Raw genomic sequence first — 10,394 nt, 5'->3', positions numbered from 1 at the left:
AGCACCTGCTCCTTGTATCCTAGTTTACCTAGCACCTGCTCCTTGTATCCTAGTTTACCTAGCACCTGCTCCTTGTATCCTAGTTTACCTAGCACCTGCTCCTTGTATCCTAGTTTACCTAGCACCTGCTCCTTGTATCCTAGTTTACCTAGCACCTGCTCCTTGTATCCTAGTTTACCTAGCACTTGCTCCTTGTATCCTAGTTTACCTAGCACCTGCTCCTTGTATCCTAGTTTACCTAGCACCTGCTCCTTGTATCCTAGTTTACCTAGCACCTGCTCCTTGTATCCTAGTTTACCTAGCACCTGCTCCTTGTATCCTAGTTTACCTAGCACCTGCTCCTTGTATCCTAGTTTACCTAGCACCTGCTCCTTGTATCCTAGTTTACCTAGCACCTGCTCCTTGTATCCTAGTTTACCTAGCACCTGCTCCTTGTATCCTAGTTTACCTAGCACCTGCTCCTTGTATCCTAGTTTACCTAGCACCTGCTCCTTGTATCCTAGTTTACCTAGCACCTGCTCCTTGTATCCTAGTTTACCTAGCACCTGCTCCTTGTATCCATGTTTTTTCCTGCCTCTCTCAAGTTAGTCTCAACTGAGTATCAAATGAAGCGACTTAACGAGAAAGTTAAGGGAAACTTAGGTGTGTCCGGACTTTAAGTTGTGAAGAAGTTGTGAGATGTAGCAACACACTGCTGGTGTTCCCACAATGTAACTATCATACATAATAGTGTAGCAACACACTGCTGTCGTTCACAGAATTATTTATTCCAAAAAATCTAAAACTCCCTCATCTTCCCTCCCTCCCTCTCTCCCTTCCATCCCGCCTTCCATCCCACATCACGTTAAGTGGTTTAATTCACGGTGTTATCAAGGAGATTAATTACTCCATCTAGGGTGGGTGGCAGGATTACAAGAAGGATGGTGATAGTGCTCTCACCACTTCACACCCATCCTATTTTTTTTCATGTAGTCTTGATCCTTCCTTCCTTCATTCTTCCTTCCTTCGTTCCTCATTCCTTCCTGCTTCCTCCTTACCTCTGAGTCAACAGACAAACATAAGAAACCCAAACTATCTAAAACTGCCTCCGAAATCTCTTTATGCTCCATTAGAACTCAAATATCCTATGAGAGGAAAATGGTGAGGCAATATAAAGATTTGTTGGGAATATCATGAAAACCTGGCATATGCCTTTAAGTGTATAGATAATACTCTTCACTTTCTGGAGAGTTATAGAGGTCGCTTCTTTATCATAATGGATATGATTTAAGCTAGATAAGCTAAAGCTATCACTAAAATAAAGTGTGAAGCTAAGTTGATAAGCGAGAGGCTCTCAAACTCTGACTGAGATAACAACAGCCTAGTTGACCTCTATTTTTGAGAGCTCCGCCCCTCTCTGATCAAGGTAGGTGACTCGTATAATAAAAGATAATATTTACCATCATTCAGTCAATAGCTGTCTTGCCGTAAGTGTGATGTCACAGTTACAGTGATTCTGCGAAGTACAGCATCCCCACCCATCCTTCAGAGTGCAGGCACTGTACTTTCCACCTCCAGGACTCAAATTTGGCTAACCGTTTCTGTGAGTCCCTTCATAAACGTTACAGTGCTCGGACTCCAACAGCACGTCAAGCCAGAAAACTGCTTGACTTCACTCACCTTAATCTAACATGGCTGGGTTGGAGTCAGGTGCAAACGAAGTGTCTACTAATGCCCTCCCTTCACCCCAGATTTATACACTCTCGTGGTAATCTTATCCTGCTCTATTCTCTTTAAATATTCAAACCACCTCAACGACCCTCATCATCCCTCCAAACATGACATTTCCGCTGCCTCCAGCCTCCTCCTCGCTGCAACGTTTTAAACCCAAACTTCACACCCATATAACAGTGCTGGTACCACTATATTCTTCTATATTAGTCTTTACCTTCATATATACACTCTTTTCTTTGCACAGATGCCTCAACACACCACCCATCCTCTTTCCCTCGGCTATTCTGTGGGTCTTTCATACATCCCTCTGCTGGCATGTCCACTCCCAAATATCTAAATACATTCAAGTCCTCCATACTATATAGTTAGAATTATTACTCTATGGATAGCTAAAGTGTAATGAACACTTGATCTGTATATTTCGACCCTATTGTGGGATCCTCTTTAGCAAATGAAGAGGATCCTAGAAGGGGGTCGAAATATATAAATTAATTAATCTCCTGAGTTTCTGTCTTCATGTGGGTTATTATTATTAGTGTATATTTCTTTTTCACACAGCTGAAGAAGGCCTTACTCTCAGGCCGAAATATTATGTGTATGTTGAATAAACTGGCATTTAAAGTCACTGAGAGCACTTTGGGTAGTTTTATGAATACGATGGACAAGTACGTGAGTGGGAATGTTTGAGTGTGAGTATGACCTGCCTAGCATGGACCAGTAGGCCTACTACAGTGGTCTGTTATTCTTGGGCTTTTATGTTTGTGTTTACCCCAGGATGATGAAGTTCAAGGTATCTCTCTCCCCCAGGATGACGAACCCGACAGTGGGCGGCGAGGCGGGCGAGGGAGCACAGGTGGGCGTGAGAGGCAAGGAACCAGATAAGACCAAGAGAAGCAACACTCTGACCGCTAAGACCTCACTCACTCACAGCATATCCAAGACTCAACTGAAGGGTGAGTGAGGCAGGGAGGCAGGGAGGCAGGGAGGCAGGGAGGCAGGGAGGCAGGGAAGAGATGGAAGGTGAGAGGAGAAAAAATTATAAGAACGAGGAAAACAGGGAGGGAATTACTGAAGGATAGATGGAATTAGAGAGGAAGGTAGGGAAGGGAAATGGAATGAGAGGGATGGAGAAGAGGGCAAGAAAGCGGAAGACACGGAATGGGAAATTTAAAATGGAAGAAAAGATGGAGGGAAGGGAAATGAGGTAAACAGGAAGGACTCTCAACATGGATAACAATAAACTCGTCTTCACTGTTAAACAGTACCAAACATGTGAACAAACATCTTACATATATTAAATTTCTAATCATGCTGCTACAGTAAACACATGTATACTCGCAGGTGTTAAGTTAAATATGGTAAACACCCGAAAAAAAACAGTTTCTTGATGATCCGCTAAAATTTTTCGAAGACTCTTTTTATAATCTTAAAAGTCCTCCTGACATTTCCTTGACGAATTGTAAGAGAAAGGCTCTCCCCCCCCCCCCCCAAAAAAAAAAGAAAAAATATCAGTGCATACGAGGGGAGCGTCAGACCGTCCAGAACATCACCCAGACCTCCTATTATATTATAAACTAAATGAATTACTGATAAGTTCATGAGTACGACACAGGTCCAGCATGTAGGTCTCTGGCGTGATACTCTGCTGTAAACTAAGGGACTAACCACTCGCTATCATGGCTGAGAGACTGAACACCTCAAGATTACCTCTCTAATTCTTCAAATGTCTCTAGTGTTATATACACTTGTATTCGACTGAAGAGGCCTGCTGCCCAGACGAAACTTTTCGACAATACTGATACCTAAGTGTTGCACATGTGTCTTATAACTCAGACTTGTACACTTTGTTTTACATATTGTATGCAAAGTCGCTTAATTCATTGGCGACTTAATTCGTCCAAGCAAGATATTACTTACGACACTTATACTGGGACTTGCAAGGTTCTTTGAGCTGATCAACACCCGTGTGCTGCAAAAATCAGCAGCACAATAATCCTTGCTAAACACATAGCAATCTACAATCATTCGACCAGAGTAACAATCATCATTCAAGAGCCAAATAAACTCAGAGATGTTCAAAAACAGCTCACGGGGAAGAAATATTTCAGAATCCACGACCCACAATCCACGACCCACAACCCACGACCCACGACCCTACTTGTGACTGAAACAGGATCAATGCTTGTTTTAATAACTGATGTAAAGGATGATGAGAGATGTAGAAGAGGGTGACCTAAATGTATAGAAGAATGGCGATAAATGGCATAAAATACCTGTGTGTTCGTTTGTCAAGATGTGTTTGTGACTTGATAAAGTCCACTGTGTGGGCGATACTTAGTCAATGAAGGATGGTATTATACTGAATCTGTGTTTATTTTTCCATTGTGTAGAAGGTGAGAGAAAGATGCAGAGAGAAAGATGAGAATAAGATTGATGGTGGGATATAGAGGTGATGTGAATGAACTCTTAGAATGTGGAGTTGTGAGAACTCTTGGAAGGTGGAGTTGTGAGGACACTTGGAAGGTGAAGTTGTGAGGACACTTGGAAGGTGAAGTTGTGAGGACACTTGGAAGGTGAAGTTGTGAGAACACTTGGAAGGTGGAGTTGTGAGGACTCTTGGAAGGTGGAGTTGTAAGGACTCTTGGAAGGTGGAGTTGTGAGGACACTTGGAAGGTGGAGTTGTGAGGACTCTTGGAAGGTGGAGTTGTGAGGACACTTGGAAGGTGGAGTTGTGAGGACACTTGGAAGGTGGAGTTGTGAGGACTCTTGGAAGGTGGAGTTGTGAGGACACTTGGAAGGTGGGTTGTGAGGACACTTGGAAGGTGGGTTGTGAGGACTCTTGGAAGGTGGAGTTGTGAGGACACTTGGAAGGTGAAGTTGTGAGGACACTTGGAAGGTGGAGTTGTGAGGACACTTGGAAGGTGGAGTTGTGAGGACACTTGGAAGGTGGAGTTGTGAGGACACTTGGAAGGTGGAGTTGTGAGGACACTTGGAAGGTGGAGTTGTGAGGACTCTTGAAAGGTGGAGTTGTGAGGACACTTGGAAGGTGGAGTTGTGAGGACTCTTGAAAGGTGGAGTTGTGAGGACACTTGGAAGGTGGAGTTGTGAGGACACTTGGAAGGTGGAGTTGTGAGGACACTTGGAAGGTGGAGTTGTGAGGACACTTGGAAGGTGGAGTTGTGAGGACACTTGGAAGGTGGGTTGTGAGGACACTTGGAAGGTGGAGTTGTGAGGACTCTTGGAAGGTGGAGTTGTGAGGACACTTGGAAGGTGGGTTGTGAGGACACTTGGAAGGTGGAGTTGTGAGGACACTTGGAAGGTGGAGTTGTGAGGACACTTGGAAGGTGGAGTTGTGAGGACACTTGGAAGGTGGAGTTGTGAGGACACTTGGAAGGTGGAGTTGTGAGGACACTTGGAAGGTGGAGTTGTGAGGACACTTGGAAGGTGGAGTTGTGAGGACTCTTGAAAGGTGGAGTTGTGAGGACACTTGGAAGGTGGAGTTGTGAGGACACTTGGAAGGTGGAGTTGTGAGGACACTTGGAAGGTGGAGTTGTAAGGGCTTCCTCGTTATTTACCTTCAAGACATCTTGTGGACACAGCTGGAGTCCGGGAGAAGGAGGGCAACACAGAGTTGGGAAAAATATTGATCACATGAGTGCATTGTACGGTCACCATCACACAAAGTTATTGCAGAACATCATGAAAGAACTGAATAACAGGTGATTATGCCTGCCAGATATACTCCACCAACAGGAACAATGTTGTGCATAACGACACGTTGTACGAAGCCTCGTGTGTTGCTTAAATAATCTTTAACATTTGGTTCCCAGACCTAACTAACATCTGACAGAGCTATTTTGAACATCTGTTGCTCTGTGGCAGAATATATGTCTGGTAGACGTTCCATACGTTGTAGTGCCTACCAGTCTACATGTCCTGTGCTATTCGGAATCAAAATCAAATCATTGTTTTTATATCTTTTCGTAGTATACAATATGTAGTTTACATGTAACAAAATATTGTTGAGCACAAAGTAAGGCACTAGCATGCATGAACATTTCTGGCACATACATATACAGTATTGTGTATTTTCAAATTTTATCCACTTTTGAATGCTGGGTACATAAAGTGGTTTTAATCTAAGACCTGAGTTATACATATATATATATATATATATATATATATATATATATATATATATATATATATATATATATATATATATATATATATATATATATATATATATATATATATAAGGAGGGACATGATAACAACATATAAATTACTGAGAGAAATTGACAGGGTGGGTGGCTAGGGACAAGATGTTTCAGAGATGTGACACAGCAACAAGGGGTCACAACTGGAAGTTGAAGACTCAGCTGAGTCACAGAGATGTTAGGAAGTATTTCTTCAGTAACAGAGTTGTCAGGAAGTGGAACAATCTGGAGAGTGATGTAGTGGAGGCAGGATCCATACATAGCTTTAAGAAAAGGCATGATAAGGCTCATGGAGCAGGGAAGAGTGGACCTAGTAGCAACCAGTGAAGAGGCGGGGCCAGGAGCTGTGATTCGACCCCTGCAACCACAAACAAGTGAGTACACACACCCGGTTTGCTGTTCTACCAAAACCTAAAGAACAGATTGTTGATGATGAAGCTGCCGCTGCCGCCGCTGCCGCCGCTGCCGCCGCTGCCGCCGCTGCCGCCGCTGCCGCCGCTGCCGCCGCTGCCGCCGCTGCCGCCGCTGCCGCCGCTGCCGCCGCTGCCGCCGCTGCCGCCGCTGCCGCCGCTGCCGCCGCTGCCGCCGCTGCCGCCGCTGCCGCCGCTGCCGCCGCTGCCGCCGCTGCCGCCGCTGCCGCCGCTGCCGCCGCTGCCGCCGCTGCCGCCGCTGCCGCCACTACTACGTCACTTTCATTACCAGAGAAGTCATTAAAACTAACGTAAATTAAAGGATTCGCTCAGTGGTGCCACCAGTGTCAAGGAGATTGATTATTTCACACACACTCACACACACACACACACACACACACACACACACACACACACACACACACACACACACACACACACACACACACACACACACACACACACACACACACACACACACACACACACACACATACTAGCCAAGCACGTAAAGAAACTAGAGAAAGTGCAAAGGTTTGCAACAAGACTAGTCCCAGAGCTAAGAGGTATGTCCTACGAGGAGAGGTTAAGGGAAATCAACCTGACGACACTGGAGGACAGGAGAGATAGGGGGGACATGATAACGACATACAAAATACTGAGAGGAATTGACAAGGTGGACAAAGACAGGATGTTCCAGAGATTGGACACAGTAACAAGGGGACACAGTTGGAAGCTGAAGACACAGATGAATCACAGGGATGTTAGGAAGTATTTCTTCAGCCACAGAGTAATCAGTAAGTGGAATAGTTTGGGAAGCGATGTAGTGGAGGCAGGATCCATACATAGCTTTAAGCAGAGGTATGATAAAGCTCACGGCTCAGGGAGAGTGACCTAGTAGCGATCAGTGAAGAGGCGGGGCCAGGAGCTCGGACTCGACCCCCGCAACCTCAACTAGGTGAGTACAACTAGGTGAGTACACACACACACACACACACACGTGAACGACATAACGGAAGGGATAGACTCAGAAGTGTCCTTGTTTGCAGATGATGTGAAGTTAATGAGAAGAATCAAATCGGACGAGGATCAGGCAGGACTACAAAGAGACCTGGACAGGCTACAAGCCTGGTCCAGCAACTGGCTCCTTGAATTTAACCCTGCCAAATGCAAAGTCATGAAGATTGGGGAAGGGCAAAGAAGACCGCAGACACAATATAGTTTAGATGGCCAAAGACTGCAAACCTCACTCAAGGAAAAAGATCTGGGGGTGAGTATAACACCGAGCATATCTCCTGAGGCGCACATCAATCAGATAACTGCTGCAGCATACGGGAGCCTGGCAAACCTACGGATAGCGTTCCGGTACCTCAGTAAGGATTCGTTTAAGACTCTGTATACCATCTACGTCAGGCCCATACTGGAGTATGCAGCACCAGTTTGGAATCCACACCTAGTCAAGCACGTCAAGAAATTAGAGAAAGTGAAAAGGTTTGCAACAAGACTAGTCCCAGAGCTACGGGGATTGTCCTATGAAGAAAGGTTGAGGGAAATCGGCCTGACGACACTGGAGGCCAGGAGGGTCAGGGGAGATATGATAACGACATATAAAATACTGCGCGGATGAAATCAGATGAATCAAAGGGATGTTAGGAAGTATTTCTTCAGTCATAGAGTAGTCAGGCCATGGAATAGCCTAAAAAGTGATGTGGTGGAGGCAGGAACCATACATAGTTTTAAGGCGAGGTATGATAAAGCTCATGGGGCAGGGAGAGAGAGTACCTAGTAGCAATCAGCGAAGAGGCGGGGCCAGGAGCTGTGAATTGACCCCTGCAACCACAAATAGGTGAGTACACACACACACACACACACACACACACACACACACACACACCGATCCCTCTGTTTCCACCCCCCGCACCACAGTTACAGTATTAGAACAGAAGTTGAAGGTTTGGTACACAAATGCAGATGGATTAACGAATAAACATGAGGAATGGCAAGAAAGAATCAATGAGAAGTCCCCAGACATCATAGCAGTTACAGAAACAAAACTCATGGAGACAATAACAGATGCAATCTTCCCACCAGGATACCAGATCATGAGGAAAGATAGAAGGGGCAGGGGGGGGGGAGGTGGGGTTGCTCTGCTCGTAAAAAACAGATGGAAATTCGAGAAAATGGAAGGAATAGATGAGACGGGAGAAAGAGACTACATAGCAGGTACACTTCAGTCTGGGGAACACAAAGTGGTCATTGCAGTGATGTATAATCCACCACAGAACTGCAGGAGGCCAAGAGAGGAATATGAAGAGAGCAACAGAACAATGGTGGACACACTTGCTGAGGTGGCAAGAAGAGCTCACTCCAGCAGAGCAAAGTTGCTGGTTATGGGGGATTTCAACCACAGGGAGATTGACTGGGAAAACCTGGAGCCACATGGGGGTCCCGAAACATGGAGAGCCAGGATGTTGGACGTGGTGCTGGAAAACCTCATGCACCAACATGTTAAGGACACTACGAGAGTGAGAGGGGAGGATGAACCAGCAAGATTGGACCTTGTGTTCACCCTGGGCAGCTCAGATATTGAGGACATCAAGTATGAGAGTCCCCTAGGAGCTAGCGACCACGTGGTTCTGTGCTTTGAATACATAGTAGAGCTGCAAGTGGAGAGAATAACAGGAGTTGAATGGGAAAAGCCTGACTATAAAAGAGGGGACTACATAGGGTTGAAGAACTTCCTGCGGGAGGTCCAGTGGGACAGAGAACTGGCAGGAAAGCCAGTAAATGAAATGATGGAATATGTAACAACAAAATGCAAGGAGGCAGTGGAAAGGTTTATTCCCAAGGGCAACAGTAACAACGGGAAGACCAGAACGAGCCCCTGGTTTACCCGACGTTGTAAGGAGGCAAAAACAAAATGCAATAGAGAATGGAAAAAGTACAGAAGGCAGAGAACACACGAAAATAGGGAGATCAGTCGCAGAGCCAGGAATGAGTACGCACAGGTAAGGAGGGAGGCCCAGCGACAGTATGAAAATGACATAGCATCGAGAATCAAGACTGACCCGAAACTGTTGTATAGCCACTTCTGGAGGAAGACAACAGTCAAAGACCAGGTGATCAGATTAAGGACAGAAGGTGGAGAACTCACAAGAAATGATCAGGAGGTATGTGAGGAGCTGAACAGGAGATTTAAGGAAGTTTTTACAGTAGAGACAGGAAGGGCTGTGGGAAGACAGCACAGAAGGGAACATCAAGAGAGAATATACCAACAAGTGTTGGATGAGATACGAACAACTGAGGAGGAGGTGAAGAAGCTCTTAAGTGACCTTGACACCTCAAAGGCGATGGGACCGGACAACATATCCGCATGGGTCCTTAGAGAAGGAGCAGAGATGCTGTGCGTGCCTCTAACCACAATCTTCAACACATCCCTTGAAACTGGGCAACTACCTGAGAAATGGAAGACAGCTAATGTAGTCCCCATATTTAAGAAAGGAAACAGAAACGAGGCACTAAACTACAGACCTGTGTCTCTGACATGTATTGTGTGCAAAGTCATGGAGAAGATTATCAGGAGGAGAGTGGTCGAACACCTGGAAAGGAACAAGATTATAAATGAAAACCAGCATGGGTTCATGGAAGGCAAATCTTGTATCACAAACCTCCTGGAGTTTTATGACAAGGTAACAGAAGTAAGACACGAGAGAGAGAGGGGTGGGTAGATTGCGTTTTCCTAGACTGCAGGAAGGCCTTTGACACAGTTCCCCACAAGAGATTAGTGCAGAAGCTGGAGGATCAGGCACACGTAAAAGGGAGGGCACTGCAATGGATAAGGGAATACCTGACAGGGAGGCAGCAACGAGTCATGGTACGTGAAGAGGTATCACAGTGGGCGCCTGTTACGAGCGGGGTCCCATAGGGGTCAGTTCTAGGACCAGTGCTATTTTTGATATATGTGAACGACATGATGGAAGGAATAGACTCAGAAGTGTCCCTGTTCGCAGATGACGTGAAGTTGATGAGAAGAATTAAATTGGACGAGGAT

At 45.6% G+C, this 10,394-nt stretch overlaps 1 protein-coding gene across 1 annotated transcript in view; it reads left to right on the top strand.

Annotated features, from left to right (window-relative positions):
• Window positions 1-2,500: 2,500 nt before the first annotated feature.
• The window catches only part of LOC138851610 (uncharacterized), a 28,728-nt gene continuing 20,834 nt past the window's right edge, over window positions 2,501-10,394 (top strand). The window contains exon 1 of the mRNA XM_070080900.1: window positions 2,501-2,666. Coding sequence (XP_069937001.1) covers window positions 2,522-2,666 — 145 coding nt within the window. The 5' untranslated portion in view covers window positions 2,501-2,521. The remainder of the gene's footprint in view (window positions 2,667-10,394) is intronic.

Source organism: Cherax quadricarinatus, unplaced genomic scaffold, assembly GCF_038502225.1.
Source record: "Cherax quadricarinatus isolate ZL_2023a unplaced genomic scaffold, ASM3850222v1 Contig1209, whole genome shotgun sequence".
Classification (NCBI taxonomy): domain Eukaryota; kingdom Metazoa; phylum Arthropoda; class Malacostraca; order Decapoda; family Parastacidae; genus Cherax; species Cherax quadricarinatus.
This window is presented reverse-complemented; position numbering and strand designations above follow the sequence as displayed.